The sequence below is a fragment of the Centropristis striata genome, chromosome 3 (assembly GCF_030273125.1).
Source record: "Centropristis striata isolate RG_2023a ecotype Rhode Island chromosome 3, C.striata_1.0, whole genome shotgun sequence".
Taxonomy (NCBI): domain Eukaryota; kingdom Metazoa; phylum Chordata; class Actinopteri; order Perciformes; family Serranidae; genus Centropristis; species Centropristis striata.
The window spans coordinates 30,354,222-30,376,519 of NC_081519.1; the positions used below are offsets into that span (position 1 = coordinate 30,354,222).

The following is a 22,298-nucleotide window of genomic DNA, read 5'->3' on the forward strand; positions in this document are numbered from 1 at the left end:
AATTGGTTTCAGCCGTTTTTTATAGACAATAAGTCCAAATTCTCTGATTTTATCTTCTTCAATGTGAATATTTCTGGTTTCTTTGTTCCTTTATGACAATAAAGTGAATATCTCTTTGGTTTGTGGACAAAACAAGAGATTTGAGGACGTCATCTTGTGGTTTGGGAAACACTGATTGACATTTTTCAACATTTTATTGACCAAACAACTAATCGATTAATCGTTTAAATAATCGACAGATTAATCGATAATGAAAATAATCGTTAGTGGCAGCCCTACATTTAAGACCTCATCACTGATATCAAGAATATAGGTTTTCAGGCATAGACTGTATATGAAGTCCAATAAATGTAAAATGTTGGTGATAATAAATATTGATAAATATAGATACTGAATAGGGCCTAATTTACATGTAGAGATTTTTTTCACGATAACATGGAAAACCTAAATATGTGTGATTTGGCTGAAGAGATAGTTCAGAGATGCAATAGTTTGGGGGGATTGTGCGACAGACAGTTTTTTCATTTGGTGTAGTCTGAAGTTACGTCAGACAGCAACAGGCTGACACTGATTGTCACACTTCAGTTTGAGAACAGTCAGGCCCCCAGCTTTTGCCAAGCAGGGACTCAAAATAGACTTTTACTTCGTACATCCTGCTTATTCAGCTATTTCATACCTTCTGTTGATGAATCACTGGGAAAGATTGTTCTGCATCAATAAACATGATTTTAATAAAGATATAAAGGCCATTCAAATATATCTGACATCTGCATATTGTGTGCCTGAGAACTATGAAGGAGCAGAGGCTTTATAAAAGCCTTTTTTGGAGGCCAGACAATAAATGGTAATCATATTTCACCCATCGCCTTACTGGCCTTTATTAGTATTCTACTCCACACTATGGTTTAATGAACAGGAGCATAGCGGGGCAGAGGGGAAGTAGAATTCTTAACCTGAATGAATGGTTATCATCCCAATTTTTAAAAAAGTCTGTCTCTTTTTTCATCCCTTTACTGTATATTACTGCTCTTCAAGCATTTAAGTAGCAATTGAACGGTCCCATTCTGGTGTCAATATACCCATTGTTGTACCACAGGGGAGCAGCAGCCATTTTTATAAGCTGCAATAAACTCAATAACAGCCCGGGACCAATTATGGTCATTTAGAATAATAGACTTCTCAGATGTGCAGTGACCTGCTCAGCTTGTCTAATGGGCCTGACATTGAGCCAGTGGATTTTCTTTTTCCCAGGAGGAGGCTTTCACCACTGCTCCGGCGACAGGGGAGGGGGCTTTTGTGCCTACGCTGACATCACTCTGGCCATCAAGGTAAGGCTGACGTTGTGCACAATAGGCTTGCTATGGTAGTATGTATTACCTGTGTTATACACCGATTAAAATAAATACTTGCCTGTAGTAGCCTGTGCATTGTATCCGCATATACAGTAGTGTCCAAAATAATAGCAGTCCAATGTGACTAACCAGATTAATGCAGGTTTTTAGTATATTTTTTATTGCTACATGTCAAATAAGGTACCAGTAGGTGCAGTAGATTCTCAGAAAACCAACAAGACCCAGCATTCATGATATGCAGCTCTTAAGGCTGTGCAATTGGGCAATTAGTTGAAAGGAATGTGTTAAAAAAATAGCAGTGTGGCATTCAATTTTTTCATCAATTTTGTGAAAAAACAGGTGTGAATCAGGAGGCCTCTATTTAAGGATGAAGCCAGCACTTGTTGGACATGCATTTCTCTTTGAAAGCCTGAGGAAAATGTATACTAAAATCCTGGATTAATCTGGTTAGTCACATTGGACTGCTATTATTTTGAACACTACTGTATACATACAGTGGGTACAGAGAGTATTCAGACCCCCTTAAATTTTTTCACTCTTTGTTTCATTGTAGCCATTTGCTAAAATCATTCAAAGTCCATTTTTTTCTCATTAATGTAGCACCCCATCTTGACAGAAAAAAACAGAAATGTAGAAATTTTTACAAATGTATTAAAAAAAGAAAAACTGAAATCATGTGATATCCATTTCTTCTGATGCTCCTTGAGATGGTTCTACTCCTTCATTGGAGTCCAACTATATTTAATTAAACTGATTAGACTTGATTAGGAAAGGCACACACCTGTCTATGTAAGACCTTACAGCTCATGGTGCATGTCAGAGCAAATGAGACTCATGAGGTCGACGGAACTGCCCGAAGAGCTCAGAGACAGAATTGTGGCAAGGCACAGATTAGATGAACTTAAATGATTTTAGCAAATGGCTGCAATGAAACAAAGAGTGAAAAATTTAAGGGGGTCTGAATACTTTCCGTACCCACTGTATACATGCAGATACTAGCACATACTACAGCGACAGCATTTCAGGAGTGTGAGGTTTGCCTCCCTCGAGAGGCAACAGTTAGCACTGACTGCCGTGTCGCAGCCAGTGACACAACACCAAAGCGCAGCTGGGGCTGATGGAATATGAACTGCAAGTGCCTGCTCCGTATGTCAGCTGAGTTGCAGGACAGAATAGCAGGAATAAGACTTTACTTATCAGAATCAGAATTTTCTTTATTGGCCAGGTACGTGTTCACATACTAAGAATATGACTCCGGGTTGCTTGTTCTAGTACAAAAATACACAAATAGTTGACCCACAAGATAATGTTAGAGGATTTGGTGTCAAAGCAAAAGCAAAAGGTCCAGTTTGACAATATTATGTATTCAAACCAAATTGAAGAGTACCTTATTTCCTCAATTTAAAGCCGGGGCTCCTATTTATGACTGGCATCATTTCGTAACCGGATGTGAAAACAATTTTTAGTAAATAATATCCGGCCCCCCGGGTGTCTTACCGGTGTTATGTCAAAGTCTGTTCCCCCGTCGATATGTGTCCCCCTTACCTTAACCTGCACCAACCTGACCCCTGACTCCAACCAGTCCTCCTTTAAGTTGTTAACATGAGCCCAAGTTTACCTTAACCCCAAACAGTTCTCTCTACAAGGACTAACCTTAAACTTAACTCCTAACTCCAACCGCGGAGGTGATGCATCTTTACATGTAAGAAATCATGTGAAATCATATGTTGGTGTGAGTTGATTAAAGTGAAATGATGTAACTCTTGGAAGAAGAAATAACACAGTCTTCCTTTTTTACAAATGAAAAGTCACATTCATAAGAAATAAAACACACTGTTTTGTATGATTTTAGGTCCATTAAAGCATGGGCAGAATCTTACTAAGCTAACTCCCCATACACATTAATGGCACAAGAATATTTCATTTATAAGGCTCGTAATATTCTAGATTTTCTGCACATCTGTAGAAACAGACTTTGTATAAATATTAAATATGCTAATACATGCATCTAATAAAAAGGTTCTGTCAATACAAGCAGAAGATCCACTCCTCCGGTTCTTACCTTTTACAGTAAAAGCCGTTGACGTAAACTGCAAAGGAAATTCAATTTCACTCAGAGCATTTTGAAGGAATGAAATATTAATTTAGCCTAATCAGCTAACTTCAAGATGCTGCTCTGGGTCAATAGGTTTCTGGTAGTTGGTCCTGAACAATGAGCAGGTGTCATTCTATTTAAACATTATAAGTGTTGGAACTGTCACAAATTTGCATAAATTATGAATAGTTTGTTAATTGTCACAAGTGAGTATTAAGCATTTTTGTGCCCTTTGACCCAAGTGTAAAGGCCTAGAGGAACAACCAATAATGAGTATGAGCTTAGCCAGGTTTTTGTAGGGTTTTCTGTACTTTAATGTCAAGATAATAGGTTTTACTTTAGAATCTCTGAAAGAATCTGGAGTGTGAAAGTGTGATATGAATGTGTCAGAGAGAAAGCAAACATTTTCCCATTTATTTCTCAGTTTCTGTTCGAGAGAGTGGAAGGCATCTGCAGGGCTACTATCATTGATCTGGATGCTCATCAGGTGAGCGGACACCATTACCTCTCTCTGTGTCAATGTGCATTGCAGCTGAGGAGTTGACATTGATGTCGAGATAACTCTCCTTTTACCACCACACCAATCAATGAGGCTCCCAGTGGGCCAAATTGGCCCTCATTATCTTATTCAGTGGAATGTACTTAAAAAGATCTCCAGTGGCAAACAACTGAGTGCATACCACCTTTGGATAATATTGGACCATCACAGAGATATCTGCAGTCGTCAGCTACATATATGTGTGGGATGGTTAACACACTGATAACAGTCTAAAAAATTAGCTTCACCTCTTATACTTTATATTCATTTTTTAAATTGGATTTTCTTTCATTATATAATGTGAAGGAATTTATATATTGATAGTAATATATATATATATATATATATATATATATATATTTGTATTTATATTTGTATTTATATATGTGTGTATATATATATATATATATATGTGTGTGTGTGTGTGTGTATATATATATACATAAATAACTTGATAAATAATATTATATATATCACAATAATATTAGGAATAAATGAAGGCATCAATTAATTGAGATGTGGCATGAATTGATATTTCTGTTTTAATTGGATTATTTATTTATTTTCCTTCTCATTTTCCCTTATTTATTTAATTTCTTCTTTTATTTTCCCTTTATTGATGTATTATTATCCGTATTAATTTCTCATATTAATTTCATTTTCATCAATTTCTATATTATTTTCCCTTTGTTTTTCAATCCCCATTTATTTCCCAAATCCGCATATTAAACGATTTGATTTACAGACATTAATTCGACTGCCAATCTCGCAGTCGAATCATAACGGTGGGGGAAAATGTATTCATAAAACAGGGGATCATTCTATTCAGGCTATATAAGCGAGCTAAATGACTGATTTAATAAAAACCAAAGAATGAACATGAAGTAATCAAAGCACCCACAGGAGCAAAGCAGGCACTAACAGATTGCTTTTTTACATTTTTGAACAATTATCTGATAATTCAGCAGCTAGAGGTATGTAGAAAACAGCTGACGGCTGCACACGTTGACTGTCTCTCTGACTCATTCACTTCCATGTCATTGTGCTTCCTTCTGTAGACTGCTATACTAGGAGGGATTGAATTAGGCCAGCACCCAAATAAGTGATACCATTTTTCCATTCCTTCTCAGTATTACAAAGAACAGCACACGCATTTTATGCCAGCACACTATACTAAAACGCCTGAAACGCGTCACCTGCGCCTGCATAAAGACTGATAAATAGGCGTACGTTCAGGCACACATATTGCGAGTACACCAGATAATAAAGGAGTGACAGGTGACAAGTGCCGTGCCACGTGCAAACGTAGCGGAAGCCTGTGTGCACACTCTTCTCAATGTACAAATAATTATTTACTTCATGATGACACATTTTGAGTTTAACAGCTGCTTCACTTCACAATTCAAGCAGTCCATGTATTAGTTAGAGAGACGATGAGACAGTTTAGGCTGTTTCAGTCTACATGTGCACACGTTAGGGCATCTGAAGCGTTGGCTTTAGGACAATAACACACGCGCGTTAACACCTGTAACGCGTGTATGCCTATAACAGTATATCAGGACTGGACCATTGCTCAGGAACAAACTGAGGAAGAGGCTGTGGGCATTTATGCACGAGGTCCACTGGATCATCAGGCCCTGACAGTTATTCATTTCCTATGTTCTGCAGCAGATCTACACAGATCAGCTGTTACACACAGTCTCAGCTTCATACGGGATTGTTTATAAGAAAGCATAACTTATAGATGAACTCCAAGCGCCAACAGAGCTGTCAGGATATGTGTGTAGTAGTTCGCTGACATAAATATGCCCCTCACACACACACACACACACACACAAAATGGGATGAGGAGCAGTAGAATTTATTTTTACACAAACATAAATAAATAAAAAAAGACGATGATGATTAGTCAACTGTGGGAAAGACTTCGCCAATCACATTTGCTTATCAATCTTTTCAATTCTTTGGGGCCACCACCAATTTACCATATATATGGGGCAATAACCACATTTTTCTGTGCATGGGAACTGAATATGATCAGAGCTGGATACGCCCTGTAACCGGGCTATTCATGGCCATGTAAACACACTCACTGATGATGTCTCAAGGTTCCTGAGGTCCATGGCTGTATTCCAGGAATAGAGCTCATTTTGAGCTATGGCTCATGGGTAATGATGTGCCTTTACCTATTGACACAAGATGGAGATCAATAGAGTTGCTGTGTAAATAATTCATGAAGAACAAAGAGCAAATCTGCATGGAGATGGGCCTAAAGTGCCCCTCTCAGCAGATAATTGGGCAGAGAGAAATATTGGGGATATGCTGTAAAATCCTAATTACAACCCTGAAACATGACACTTATAGTGCTGTCCTCACATAAATTGAGATTATGGCCAACAGGGCTGTGTTGCTCATTCACCCAGTCAACAACAAAACAATGATGATCATTTTTAGGTTCAATTTATGACAAGATAGGCTGGAGCCCTGCTGTGAAGGCATATTCCTATTTGTTTTATTATAAGTAGCCTTCTGTATACAGTGAGTGTGTGACACCCAGAGGATGAATGTCACACTTCACCCATGAATAGTTGACCTTTCTATCCACACTGGATGACCAACACAAACACAGCTACTACTTTAACTGTTTGTGTACGGGGTCACTTCTAGTGTACATTTAGATGTGCTATTGGTGGAGGCTGTTGCACTGCATTATATCAGAAAGTGTTTCAAGAACAACGATGGTCTTGGAGTGTATTCTAGATATGACATTATTTAGGTTGATATTATATTCATAGGCTAACATTTAACTTCACTGCATGCACACATGCACATATCTACTCTGTGGCAAATTTGACAAAGGCACTGTCTTTAATTTGTCCGCTGCGTTTTTGTCCAGCATATTCTCATTCAGGGCTACACGGTGGTGTAGTGGTGAGGGTCGCCGGTTCGCCTCCCGCCTGCGGCTCTTCTGTGTGGAGATTGCATGTTCTCCCCGTGTCAGCGTGGGTTCCCACCGGGTACTCCGGCTTCCTCCCACAGTCCAAAAACATGCACTTTGGTTTAATTGGGGACTCTAAATTGCCCGTAGGTGTGAATGAGAGTGTGATTGTCTGTCTCTATGTGTCAGCCCTGCGATAGTCTGGTGTCCTGTCCAGGGTGTCCTGTCCCCGCCTCTCGCCCAATGACAGCTGGGATCGGCTCCAGCCCCCGCGACCCGATTGCGGATAAGCGGTTAATGGGAATGAATGAAAAAAAATATTCTCATTACATATATAACATTACATAATATTCTGCTTCTTCCACTACAGCCGCTGGAAGAAGCAGAACTGTGTTCCGATACCCATACTTCCCGTTCTTACTATACTTACTGTACTTAGTTTCCGATTCCGATCGCCACGAAAATAAGTATACCTTAAGGCTGAGTGTGCAATGTGCATTTTAATGGCAGCCGAAATGATTTTCTGTGTTAATGGAGCCATATTGCAGGATTGTAGAAGTAAACCAACGATTAAACAACACAAAGGGTATTTTTTTCGCCGTTCAAAGCGGGATGTTTCACCTGCTGAAATCTGCGTACTTAGTAAGTGCGGATAGTGTACTGCGTTTAGTTGTACTCATGGAAGTATGGATATCGGAACACAGCCCAGGTCTTCAGCGATAGTGAATGGCTTCTTGGCTTTAGCTACGAGCAAAGACGCGGCCTCCGGGGCTTTGGCTGATGTTGTGGAGGCCTTCCGCATCGTGTCTTGAGATGATCTGAATTCAGACAGTTTTCTCTTAAAAAAGTCGGGTGGCTTACCAAGGTGACATCCATGTTTGGTCTTAAGATGACGCCGCAGATGTGCTGGCTTCATGCTACTGTTAGCTAATTTCTCCCCACTAAAAAAAACACAGTGCCTTTGGTGGGTTGCAACTTGTGGACGTGAATCCAGTTAAAACATAATCTTCAAGATACAGCCGTAATTTTGCCGGCTCTGGTTTGGCCTTCTTTGCCACTTGCCCTTCTGTGTTTTCAAAGAATTGCTGCTCCGCTTCAACCACGACTCCATCTTTGAGTTTTCAAGTGATTGACAGGTGATGCCAGGTAGCATATGACAGGTTGGGTCCAACCATCCTGGTATTGGGAACACTCTGGGCTTTTAGGAGAATCAAATTGAAAAGCCTACTGAATATAAAATTAATTTTATGAACATAAACTTATATTTTCCGAAAATATTTATTAAATAATTATTTTAATTAAGGATTTTTGCATGGATGCTACTTTTTAAATGAATATTTTAAAATCTCACGTACCCCCATTTGAGAACAACTGCCTTAGATAACTAAGGTCTCACAACATTGACTGAGTGATTTCATCTAACTTTTGTTTCCAATGGTTGGCTAATGTATATTCAGAAGCCTGGCAGACTAATGTTAAATAGTCAAACAAAATTGGGCAGTATTTACTCAAGATAGCGCCCATTTAGAAAAACAAAATGGTAAACTTACTTTGCAACATCAAGCCGCCTTGCTTGTGTCCTTTCCACAAACATCAGTAATAGTAATAATAATAATAATAATAATAATCAGAGCTGCAACAATTAATTGATTAATCGAACAATAATCGATCATTAAATTAATCGTCAACTATTTTGATAATCAAATCATTGGTTTGAGCAGTTTTTTTAAAGACAAAAGTTCAAAATCTCTGATTTGAGCTTCTTCAGTGTGAATATTTCTGGTTTATTGTGCCTTTATAACAATAAACTGAATAGTTTGTGGACAAAACAAGAGATTTGAGGACGTCATCTTGTGGTTTGGGAAACACTAATTGATATTTTTCAACATTTTATTGACCAAACAACTAATCGATTAATCGTATAAATAATCGACAGATTAGTTGCAACCCTAATAATAATAATAATAATAATAACTTTATTTTTTATAGTGTGATAGTAGTGTGAACTACCTAATGTGACAGAAAATTTGAAAAATATATTTGACCTGTACTTTGAGTTTTCGGTTTGTACCATCCATTAACATGGAAGGGCGGGTTTATCATCTATACTTTAGCCCACCACCAGGTGGCGATCAACATGTGTTGGCCTCACTTGTGGAGCTGTGATGCTGTCCAACTTTGTCTACTGTCTGTTTTCACTGGCTGATGGGTCATTCTACCACACCTATTCGCTGGTCTAGCACAAGCACCAGATCCCTCAGCACGCTGGTGAGTCATCCACTGAGCTCCTCTTGAGTCGTTAGGCTGCCAACAATGTTGTCTTCACTCCACCTGACCCTTAACTGCATGCTTGATGACAAGGTTGTTTATTACTTAGCAGCGAGGGAAAAAAAAGAAGGATTCCCATGAGTGAAGAGGGGAGAGGCCAGCATCCATGTCTGATGGTCGGATTGATGAAATATAATAATAATAATAATCATTGAATGAATGCATTTTATTTGATAGGGCGCCTTTCAAGGCACTCAAGGTCGCCTTACAGCATGGATAAAACAAAGCAGAACATCATTCAATTTGTTAAAGTAAGATGAAAATAAGAATAGAAATACATTAAACCAAATACAATAGGATACATTCAAACATCATTAGTTGGTTGTTCAACGTTCCAATGACATGCAAACTAACCACAGCCACTGCAATACTTCAAAATGAATATAAGGGGAAACACTGGATTAGATATTTGGTGTTATATATATAATTTTTTTATTTCCCACATAAAGCACTCACATGACAAACCACAGAAAAGGGGAAAAATAAACAAATAGCACAGCACGCAGACAAGGAATACACAAAAAAATAAATGAATAAAAATAAGACAATAAAATGAAATGAAAAATAGTAAGTTACCACTGTGTTACCTAGTGAAGACTAACCAGCCACTAACTCTATAAAGGATCGCCAAGTTTTGTGGAAACTCTCTTCCAAGCCTCGAAGGGTAAATCTGAGATATTTGGAGTTATTTTTGGCATGAGAAAATATATATATATTATTGGTGTAGTGATGGTTTCCAATCATTTATATGTATGCAACATAAACACGCCCAATGTGTTAAAATGAACAATATACAGTCTGTAAAATGATCTTGAAATTGAATTAACAATTGTTATGAACACTATTTTCCACCATTGTCAGTTCTCTTTGATCATGTTTTGTTAAGTAGTGGTTCTAACATTTAATACAGATGTTTGAACTTGGTTAAAGAGTTTTAAAGAACTGAAAGGCCTGTTTGAAGCCACCAGTGAAGGCTTTTGGCTGACACTAACAAATGGTAGTGAAGCAGCAATCTTTTATTGTACAGTATATGGGGGAGAGGATAAGACTAATAAGACTGCAGGCAGCAGGAGCTCAGGCAGCATATGAGGTGATTTATAGTCTGGCTGTCATTTAGAGGTGGAGCAGAGCAGAGTGTTCACTTACATGTTGATTTAGTCATTGTTGCAAGAAAGCCTGCATAAGCCTTCAGTGCAGTATGAGTTTGCTGCTTTATCCATGCAGTACAAACTAAAACCAAAGCAATAGTCTATTACAGTGGTCTATACCCTTTATGAAGACGAGAAATGTACTGGTGTATTGGTTTTACTGTGTACTGTGCTGAAACATTCTGATAGCAACAATACAATTTATGTTACCGTCACTGCCATAACTAACAGCAATATTTTTTTTATTGATGTGTATACAAAATCAACAAAGGTACATACCTATATCAGGGTACATTGGTGTCAGCAATAAACATGTTGTACACATCCTTAGATTTAGATTTGTATAATTTTAAGAAGGCGGAGTAGGCAGAGGAGGGGCTGACTGTGACACAATGAGCAGTTTTCGCCAAATGTTGAACTACTCCTTAACTAACTAATATCTGGGCTGAGCATTCTACCACTTGATCTTGACTTCAAAGTTGTAGTTTGTTCTTTTTTTTTTTTTTTTCATAAAATCCACCCTTGTATTATACAGTCACTTGGGCATGATCCCAACCCGAGCTGACACCAAACTGCTCGGCTTGTCACATACATGCTCTTTTTCTTTCAGTATTACTAGACTTGGCACAATGCCTAGTTTTCTACTGACAGCATCCAGACACTTTGGGTGACAAATGAAGGAAAGGACATGAAAAGTGATGAAGTAACCACAGATGACGAGTATGTATCCCTGATCTGGTGCTGTTACTCAGTGCAACCTGTCTTGGGGGAAGTTTGAGTGACACTAGTGTGGACATTGGCCCAGTGAAGTGATGTGGTGACAAAAATGACAAAATGCTTTGAATTATTGCCTGATTTGTATAACACATGAATAAGACATCATCAAGGGTGATAGACTTTGCTTTCTTCAAAGTAACCTCCTCTGGCTTTAACCACAGCATGGCATATACGAGGCATTTGTTCCACTTTTTTTTTTTTAAAGATATGTGCCAGGAAGCTTTCTTAGGTTTATCACTGAGAGACTGACTGATCGATCCAATTTGTCCCACACAAGCTCAATAGGAGAGAGGTCTGGAGACTGCGGGGCCAAACCATCTTTTCAAGAACACCTTACTCTTCTTTTTAGTCTTGGTAACCCTGACAGAGCTTGGAGGAATGCTTTGGGTCATTATCTTGCTGCAAAACAAACTTTCCACCCACAAGTCTAAGATGTCCAGATGGAACTGCGTGATGCTGGAGGATGGAGTGGTACTGTTCCTTCTTCATGATACCCTTTACTTCAAATAGATCTCCTACTCCATCACCTGAAAACTTGCCCACCATGGCACTACCACCTCCATTCTTTATTGTGGGAGCAATGCATGGTGCTTTAAGACGTTCACCAGTTTGTCTGCAGACATAGAGTCTGCGATTTGAACCAAATAGTTAACATTTTCTTTCTGCAGTCCAGAGAACTTGTTTCTAGTCATCATAGGTCCAACTTTTGTGTGCTTTTGCCCACTTATGTCTCTTTTTCTTGTTATTTGGACCAAGTAGGTTTTCTTTTTTAACTGTTTTTTTAAAAAAAGTCATTGTGAACAGAAAATTGAAGTTGTTTGGCCTTGCTTCCAAACTTTTGGCCTGTAGCATAAACTACAATCAATTCAATCAATTCAAAGTTCAGTTTTCCAGTTTGTCAAATTGACAGTGACGTAAGCTGTCGCACAAGTGAAATCAAAAGTAGATTACAGCCTCTGCTGTTGAAAAAGGGTATCACGATTCTTTTTTCAACTCAACCGACTTAAATCGTCACACATTTGTTTCAATTTTTTAACTGTCTTGCAATGCATCATTACATTCCTAGTGTTAAATGACGTTTAAAGACGCAGAGACAGCATTAAAGTGCTTCTATTTTTTTAAATGGACCATGTGGTTCTGCTCTGTTGTAGGGAAATGGACACGAGCGTGATTTCTTGGACGACAAGCGAGTGTTCATCATGGATGTGTATAATCGCTACATATATCCTGGTGATGGATATGCCAAAAGTAAGTCCTATTTTCTTCTCAAAGTGGCTTTTATTTTAACCTTTCGCCTTTAACCTTTAACATTTTCGCAGTTTGAAACACAACTAATTGGCAATACAAGCGAACAACAAAGTTTCTGAGTGGCATCTAGTAGGGCTGGGCAATATGGACCAGAAGTCATATCCCGATATATCTAGGCTGAATATCGATATACAATATATATCCCGATATTTTTACCGCAAAGTGAGAGCAAATGATCAGTCAAAGTCAAATATGACATGTCACAGTTTTATTGAAACCGTTTATTTAAGTGAACATAAATACTGTATAACAACAGGAGTAGCTTTTTTTTTTTTAAAGCTCAATAAAGTGCACATTTAAATAAATAAAAAATCATAAATAAAAATACCCTATGTAATAAAATGGGCCAGTCTTTTCCTGAATTAAATATATTATGAGAAAAGAATAATGAACATTGCAAAAGAACTAAATATGACAAAGCAATTATATATAAAGAAATATTTTTTTAACTATATCGATATATGGGATATAGTCTAACTCCATATCACATTAAAAATTATATCGATATATCGATGTATCGCCCAGCCCTAGCATCTGTGCACCCCTGGCGACCGTAGTTCGTAGTTCTTTCTTACCTCCAACTACATCAATGTCATGTCAAATGATGGCGCTGCAAACTCAGCTTTTTTAGGTCAATATATTAGACACTATGGATTGTGTTGTTTTAATGGACTACATTTATCATAAACACTGTTTTTCCATGCCATTTTAATTAGGTTGTCATTCCCCTCTGCTCTACCACTCACTCCATTAGCACTCAGCAGGAAATCTATCATGCAGGAGTCCATACAACACTGTAACATGGCTTTTACACAAACTAATCTGTCAGTACATTAAAGCTGATCTGACAGCAGCCATGTTACTATATGGGCCCAGTTCTAACAATACTCTAGGGACTAAATGTCATAGTCAAGCCTTTAAAATTCTCCCCATCCTTTGGCTATCTTATTCTCTGCAACTAATTGCATTTTATTATTGTACCCCTTAGGAAGGTGAAAGTAAACTACATTCTGGCCTGTTTAAGATAAAAACCTTATGGTTTTATTCCGCTTCATATATTTCTTCGAAGACACATTTATTTCCTTGTACTTTTAAAGAACAAAGCTTACAATTTTGTTCTTCACTTTTTTTTCCTTTCAAGTCTTCTTGAAAAACTATCAGGAATCCCTCATAGAAACTGCCAAGCAATCTGTTTCACATGCTGTTGCGGTGTTGCTTTTGCAGCTTAATTCTTTTTGAATTTTGAAACATAAAGGTCTTCTAATTAACCCTTTTCATCATTTGCTGTAATTATTGGAAATGTACATACTAATTAATTTGAGAACTGCTGCAGATGTATATGTTTGAGTATTCTATAGATAGAGAAACACAATTACCTACCTGAACATTTCATGAGACAGAAATTAGCATTGTAAGCCTTAACAGTCATTAAGGTTTATCAAACTATTACATTTTAGATGGTGTCCCAACTATTTTATAATCAGGGTTGTATTTTCTTATGGTGTGATGGCAGCCATGTCCTGTGGATTTGTGATGATAATCAGTGTGGTCATCCATTATTTCTCCATTTCTCTGTATGTCCAGGAGCCATAAAGAGGAGGGTGGAGTTGGACTGGGGCACTGAAGACACAGAGTACCTTCATAAAGTAGAGCTCCACACTGGCGGAGCACTGAATGAAGTCCGACCTGACATTATCGTCTACAACGCTGGGACGGATATCTTGGATGGAGACCCCCTTGGAGGACTCTCCATATCACCACAGGTACTGTACCTGCTCTGACAAACAATGTCAAACTCAATGTAAATGTCTTCCAGAAGTACTGATAGATAAGCCATCTCAAATCAAATCAAATCAAAATCAAATCAAAATTACTTAATTTATACCCGAGGGTAAATTCAGTTAGTCTGGTAGAATCTCTGTTAGAATGAGACAGCCTGATTGCTGTAGGAGAGAAGGATCTTTTGAATCTCTCCGTCCTGCAACGGAGAGAGAGGAGCCGTCCACTGCTGTTTTTTTGGTCCATAAAGGTTTTGTGTAGCGGATGATCCGGGTATTTCATGATGGCCTGGAACATGTTGACAGGTCATCTCTCCACCACCTCCTCCAGTGTGTCCAACCTGGCTCCAACCACAGAACCAGCTCTTTAGACCAGTCTGTCCAACCGCCTTCATCTCTGTGTCTGATGCTGCCTCCCCAGCAGACTGCAGCATAAAACAACACACTACCACCACAGACTGATAAAACATCTGCAGCATCTTACTTCACATGTCCAGAGATCTGAGCTTCAAGAAGAAAAAGAGGAGCTCTGCCCCTTTTTGTAGAGAGCGTCTGTGTTTAGGGACCAGTCCAACTTATTATCCAGGTAAACACCTAGATACTTAGAACTTGGCTCCACCTCCATGTCCACCCCACAGGTATTCACTGGCTGAAGAGAGGGCTTGAACCTGCAGAAATCTCTGATCATTTCCTTAGTCTTTGAGGTGTTCAGTAGGAGATAGTTCTTCTGACTCCAGTCCCTGAAGGCTTTTATCAGATCCTTATATTCAGATTACTGTCCATTCCTGATACACGCCACAATAGCAGTGTCATCTGAGTACTTCTGGATGTGGCAGGACTCAGAGTTGTATTTGAAGTCCACTGTGTACAGTGTGAACAGGAATGGAGCCAGAACAGTGCCATGTGGAGCCCCTGTGTTGCTCATTAATGTCCCAGAAACACAGTTCCCCAACCTGACATACTGTGGTCTTCCTGTCAGGTAATCTGTGATCCAGGAGATAAAGGAAAGATCCACTCCCATCTCTGTGAGCTTGTTTTTGAGTATTTTGGGTTGGATGGTGTTGAATGCGCTTGAAAAATCAAAGAACATGATTCTCACATAAGCACCAGTTTCCTCCAGATGAGCAAGGGCACGGTGAAGTATCTGGTGACTGGTGACAGTTACTTTTTACAGTTCATATTAGAGTTACAAAACAACAACAGTAAGTTGGAAGGACAGTGTGCTTTCCAGTTACTACATACACTCATATATAATTTAGCAGCTCGGGGGTTCAGCAGCCACGGCAGGCATCATGGCAGACGTGAATAGACCAAAGAGGATGTTGACGTAGAAAAGGAGAGAGTGACCGAGCAAGAGGCTGCTGGACAAGAGTAAATCTCAGTTTACTTTTAGTTATTGCAGAGAGCTTCGTCATGTGTTGTCGCACTTCCTTGATGATGGCTGTGTTAGCAAAGTTGTTGACTCTCAATTTTTTGATTATAAAAACTCTTATAACAAATTCACGCATGCAGCTTTCATTATGCCCGACAGCGGTGTGTAAGTGCATTGCACTCTCAAACTGTGGGAGCACCAACTTGCTAAAAATACAAATTCTTGTATAATTCTGCTTTGAAGTTTAGTATTAGGCACAACATTACACAACATCATCTTCCTAAAGACTCTTATTTGTGGAATGTGTCTCTCAAAAATGCTTTTTGAGAGTTGTAGTTTTTCTCACAGTGTTTTTGTTTCATGTCCACCCAAGTTTTGAAAGTTCTTCAATTTTGCTTTACCTACTGTAACCATCTACAGAAAAATAAAGGAGACTATCACGCTTCCGATTAAGCAACTAAATGTAATCTTTAACAAATTCAGGGGATGTATCTTTTAATAACTTGCTTTCAGCTTCAAACCTATGATGCTTTACTATCAGAGCATCCTCCTTATGTCCACACTCATGTACAAGATAATAATACCTATATTTATATAGCACCTTTAAAAACAGCGTTCACAAAGTGCTTTGACTGAAGAAGCATGGATAAAACTCCTGCAAGAAGAAGAAACCAATAATGAAGAAGAAATAAAAACAAAAATAAAAAATAAAATATATACACACACAGCAAGAAGAGACCCACCGAGGACCTAAAGCTGCAGGCCGGCTCATAAAGTGTCAATATCTCTGAAATGTAATTTGGAGCCAGCCCCTGACATGCTTTAAAAGTGATCAGTAAAATATTAAAATCAATTCTAAAACGAACAGGGAGCCAGTGAAGCTAAAATCGGAGTGATGTGATGTTGTCTGTTAAAACCAGTAAGAAGCCTAGGTGCTGCATTTGAACCAGTTGGAGGCGAGTGAGTGATTTGTGGTTTATTCCGGAAAGAAGTGACTTGCAATAATCTAATCTGGAGAATATGTATATATTACTTTTTCCAAATCGGAGCGGGAAATTTTTGATTCTGGATATGGTTTTGAATTGAAGGAAACAGGACTGAACTACTTTATTGATATGCTTTTCGAAGTTGAGGTTTGAGTCAAAAATGACTCCTAGATTACGGGCGGCGAGTGTTACACAACAAGATAAGGCAAGTATACCGCAAAATTCCCTCAAAGTGAACCATAACTAACCAAATTTTTTGTCATTCTTGCTCCTTTTTACATGACATCACATACAGGGATGCAGGTGACACCAATCTGTAGCAACGTGCCTGTTACAAGTCAAAGTAAAGAACAGTTTACATCCCAGCTGTGTCAGGTCACGTGAACACTTCATGTAGCTCATTTTGTCAGGAAATTTGAAAGCATACCGAGAGCTGATCCACATGAGCCAAATTTCAATTTATTACTTCCTGTGTGCAGAGATATCCTGCCAGTGATGCTGCAAATTCCACAGAATAATTACTGTAAATAAAATGAATCTGCAGAATGTGTTAGTGTGGTTGGTACACTGATGTATGCCGCAGAGCCAATTCGTTATATGGACTTGTATATGGCCTGGAATTAAAAACAATTAAAACTTATGCTTGAGCATGTGTTTCTGTAATGGCTTTATTATTCTGAATCAGTCACTGGGCTACAAATTGCCTCATAATCAATGAGGTCTTGGACACGAGCTGTTTCCACTCTCAGTTCCTGGACAAATTGGTATGTGTTTCACGATACCGATTTTCTCAAGAAAATGAGAAAGATTCTGTTTCTCAGACAAAAATCTACAAAATATGTTTTCTCTTATCTTTTATTCGTCAAATAAAATATGCCTTTTCATTTTTCTGAGGGAGGGTCAAATCTATTACAGAGCAGATTTTTTTCCTTTTTTTTTTAAGAGAAAGTAATATATCTTGTCTTGAATAACCAAATAAACAAACAAATTAAGGCTTGACCTGTGTTCCTACATTAGATTTTTTAAAGAAATATCAGCATTTCACACAGAAGCTGAGATCTCTGGAATTTGATCTTGCTTGCCTTGTATTCATTATCATCGGATGCCATCATTTTATTTGAAAAAAAAAATAAAAAATCACCCAGCCTTAATTAGAAGCAGTGCTCAAAGTGGGCCCATACATCGCCCATCACCAGTATGCAGTACTGGCACTTCTACATTTTCAGTTACATGATCTGTCTGCTTACCCGGCAGTTAAACAAACAGTTGTCCGCTGTCTCTCCACTTTGAGGATAAACAGCTGGAGCAGACGTCAATCTCACAGAGTCAAGAAAAATACAGTGCAAGTAGAAGATCATTTTTTCAGGCAAAGGATGCCAAATGCCACAAAGTTACTTTCTTTTGTTTAAAGTGAGTTTTATTTCTGTCTACACTGCAAAAAAGGGGTGTCTAAAAACAAGATAAAAACACTAAATCTGAGGGAAATGATTTTGCTGCATGGACAGATAATTTCACTTGACAAGATTTCTTAAAATATATCTTTTAAATATATCTTAAAATAAGATCAATTATCTAACACTTCTAAATCTAAAGTTTTTTTTTTATCTTGCTAAGAAACAAATAATTTGCAGTGCACTCTGCTCGGGGCAGTTCATCGCTGCTTGCTGCTTTAATTTATCTTGTTTTAAGAGTTAATTTCTTATTTTAAGTGTTCAACATGCTTATTTCTAGATTTAATAATCTTAATTTAAGAAATCTTGTCAAGTGAAATCATCTGTCCATACAGCAAGATCATTTCCCTCAGATTTAATGTTTTTGTCTTGTTTTTAGACACCTTTTTATTTTGCAATATACTGTTTTCAGCTCATGGTGCCTTCAGCTGCATTTTGTAAATTGTAAATACAGGAGACTTCTACTCTAAAGCAATGCAGAATGCCCCAAAGTCTTATAGCATTATATTCCATTATATTTATAAACCTGTAATTGTGGCATGCACTAGAAGCTAGTATTTTGGGTTTTTTTCTTAGTCTAATGGCTAAGTTATAGCATAAATCAATACAGAAAAGGAAAAAGTACTATCCAAGGCCATGGATGGACTGATTGATAAACTTTTCCCTTGTTTTTTCCTGACAGGGCATTGTAAAGAGAGATGAGATTGTGTTCAGAGCTGCAAGGCAACGGGGCATCCCCATACTCATGGTGACATCTGGGGGATACCAGAAGAAAACAGCCCGCATCATCGCTGACTCCATCCTCAACTTGCATCGGCAGGGTTTGATTGGTGCAGAGGCCTTGGAGGGGGAGGGATCATCATCAATGGTGACCAGCATGATGTGCAGCTCTGGATCTGTTGGATCAAGATTCACTGCTGTCTGAGGTGCATTAATCCTGCATTAATCATCTCCAGCTGTGACATTTTAAGGCACTGAAGTAACTTTATATTGTGCAGTTACTGTGTGACAGCAGAGGTGATATGTAAGGTTGCTGCTGTCACACAGAAATTTGTTTTTGTCGCGTTTCAGTAACACTTTCTATGAAGAACCGTCCTATAGTGCATTATGAGGGCTTTCATAATTAATCAAAATGCATTTATAATGATTCATGAATACACTCATAAACACACATTATCAACAGCCATAATACATTATAGATGTGACTTATAATGTTCAAGTGTCTTATGGATGCTCTTGACTACTTATAAACTAGATGTTGACTACATGAAAATGCATTATACTTAACAACAACAATGAAATGGTGTGATAAGGTATGAATTATTGTACATGAATCAGTATGTGCCGCACTTTACTTTACTCAACTATTGATACAACATGGACTGCTATAGCATATGAGTCCTTCCTATATTTGATTGTTGAGATGTGTATAGGTAAGTATAAGTAGTCATAATGTATTATAAGTATTATAATCACTCAACCGGTCAGCCCTACACATGGGTGTGTATGTGACTGACTGAATGATCACACTTAGTTCAGGGGGTGGGGCTGCTTGTCCGCTGTCCTCTTCTGCCTTCGTAATGCACAACTTTTTTCGAACACATTGTCATTGAGGGTCTTTCCACTAAAGCCCAATACCCTGAATGAGGCGGGTCCCACTCGCCGAAACGCCCCTAATTTGAATATGAGCTGTCCGGAGCCGGCTTTTGTGCTGACTTTTTTTGGCCTTGTGGAAGAGCAGGGTCGTTTTTCTCCCATGAAAAAAGCCTAGTTGCTGATTGGATGGAACGCTAAGCTGGATGTGCCATTAGTAAAAGCTGGCGAAACAGTGTTACCAATTAAGCGACTTTGTTGCTATATTTAGCGACTTTTCAGACCCCCTTAGCGACTATTTTTCAAATAAGTGACTGGAGAAAAATCCAGCGACTTTATCTGCGGGGGCCGTTGGCTCCTTAAGAAGAGTAAGAACGAATCAAAATGGCCCAGTCCTCCTGCAGCAGTCTCTCCCAGCTGCAGTCACAGAGCCAGAGGGGATGTAAACCCCTTAACGTCTAGTCTGCAAATTGCTAATAGGCTAACAGTTAGCTCTGTAGCAGTACAGTGTGTTGTATGTGCTGCTGCTGCAGGAGGTGTTCACTTAGTGATCCCTGTTTGTTTACAACAAGCACCAGACACTCTGTACACAGTTAGCGATGCCGGTTAATTCACGATCACTATGTTTATAATCAGCGGAGACTCTGTGCATAATTAGCCATGCTGCTTTGTTTATGATCAGCTGCTGACGTTGTGCACAGTTAGCAACGGCGACCACAGTTGCATCTCCAGTGTTTAATTACGCGACGATCGAAAACCATACATCACTTCTGGAGTCTAGTAAATCCCTCTGGGGGCCTTTTTGTAATGGAGACACGCAGAGTGAGCGGACATTTGTGAGGGCGTGGCCTGAGACTTTCCTAGTGGCCACTTTTCCCCCTAAAGGAAACACAGCTATTGGCGTGAAGTTATTTACTTCACTCATTTAATTTTAAGGGTAATTATTAGGGTTCAAGCACCGAGTGGTGCAAAATCATTATTGTTAGTCTAAGGTTTATTATATCATTAAGCATATTAAGCATTAAGCATACAACTGGTTTGTATGACAGGCACAAAATACTAACTGCCCAAAACATTCACATCATAGACACTACTATTAGCTATTCCTGTAACACATTGCCCGAAAATGGCAAAATCTCATTAATCGAATGAGGTCAGCCATTTTTGTTTTATAAGTGGTCAATAGCATGAACCATGAACCCGTAAATCATTATAGGTCACATCTATAATGTTTATGAAAGTTGATATAGTGCATCAGTAAGCATGATGTGTATTTATGTATAGACATGAATCATTATAAATCCATTATAATGCACTATGAATTTCATAATGCATGATAGATGTAGATGTATACAAAGTGTAACAGAAATTCGTGACGGGGCTTGTTTGCACGAGAACAAAAATTAGCTTTAGCCAATTTTACATTATTAATGTATAAACTGGCAGTTAATTAAAAGGAATAGTCCTTCAAACAGAATAACTGTGTTGAAACAATAGCACCTTCCTGACTACAGCCAATTTCATTAGATCTCATATGCCACAAAAAGAGTTGTTTAAATTTTCATCATTTGGAGAATGATGGGCTTTATGTGAAACGTGTGTTCAGGCAGCATTTTAGAAAGTCATTCTTTCATCTCAGGAAATGTAATAATGTAATTTGTGAAAGATAATTCTAGTCCATCAAATTGTAAAAAGATTTATGTTCTTACAGATACATGGGAAGTATATTAATTATCCTCAATCTCATTTAATGAAACACAAGATAATTGCACATAAAAACTATTACTATCAAAGATAGTCTAATGGTGATGTTAAACATTCTTACAGAAGATAATGTCTTCTTCATTCCTCATTAGCATTTTGATTGATCACTTCTAGTATAAATAGGCGTTTTTCTCTAGATAATATTGTAATCATTATAGAGCTAACGGAGTTTCATTAATCAAGTTCGGGCACTGATGACTTTTTGTAGTTAATGTTTTAAAACCACCCAATCTCTGCAGTTATTTTTTTACAGGGAGCCCCATATGATTTTAAAGTGAATATTAAATTGTTTTGTCTCTTACGCATGAACAAATTAGAAAATCTAAATGTTTCACTGTTATCACTTTAAAGATTCCCAATATCCCCTAAAAACTCTAAAAATCAGTGTCGTTGCTACAGTGTGTCCCTGTCATCTTCAGATCAAAGTCCACAAACTGAAGAGTGTTGAATAATTAATGAGCAGGCCTGTACAGTGGACATATTCATTTTGTAGTCAGACACACAGAACTCTCCTAATGATGTTTACATATACAGTAGTTTTTGGAAAGCAGACAAAATAGATGTTTAAACATATTGCATCAATATGATTAATGCAACAGATGGGACAATATCACAGTTTCCAAAGGACACTTAAGACTACCCAACAAACATTGAGAGAATGCTAACATATTTCTGTTAAGAGGGTTGTTTGTGTGTGTTGAATAGCTATCAAAAACATTTTAAAAGTTTAAAGTTAACTTAAATATTGGTAACTTTGTTGGCACCTCCAAATTAAAGTGAGAGATTACCGTTTATTACCTCTGACAAGATGATTTTTTTTTGTTCAGTGTGTTTGTCTGTTTGTCTGTCAGCAGAATTACAGATCAACTA

General features: G+C 38.1%; 1 protein-coding gene across 1 annotated transcript in view; it reads left to right on the forward strand.

Annotated features, from left to right (window-relative positions):
• Positions 1 to 20,820, forward strand: part of hdac11 (histone deacetylase 11) — a 42,165-nt gene extending 21,345 nt beyond the window's left edge. Inside the window, exons 7-11 of the mRNA XM_059329062.1 lie at positions 1,252 to 1,328; positions 3,872 to 3,934; positions 12,328 to 12,424; positions 14,069 to 14,247; positions 18,754 to 20,820. Coding sequence (XP_059185045.1) covers positions 1,252 to 1,328; positions 3,872 to 3,934; positions 12,328 to 12,424; positions 14,069 to 14,247; positions 18,754 to 18,996 — 659 coding nt within the window. The 3' untranslated portion in view covers positions 18,997 to 20,820. The remainder of the gene's footprint in view (positions 1 to 1,251; positions 1,329 to 3,871; positions 3,935 to 12,327; positions 12,425 to 14,068; positions 14,248 to 18,753) is intronic.
• The last annotated feature ends 1,478 nt before the right edge of the window (positions 20,821 to 22,298 follow it).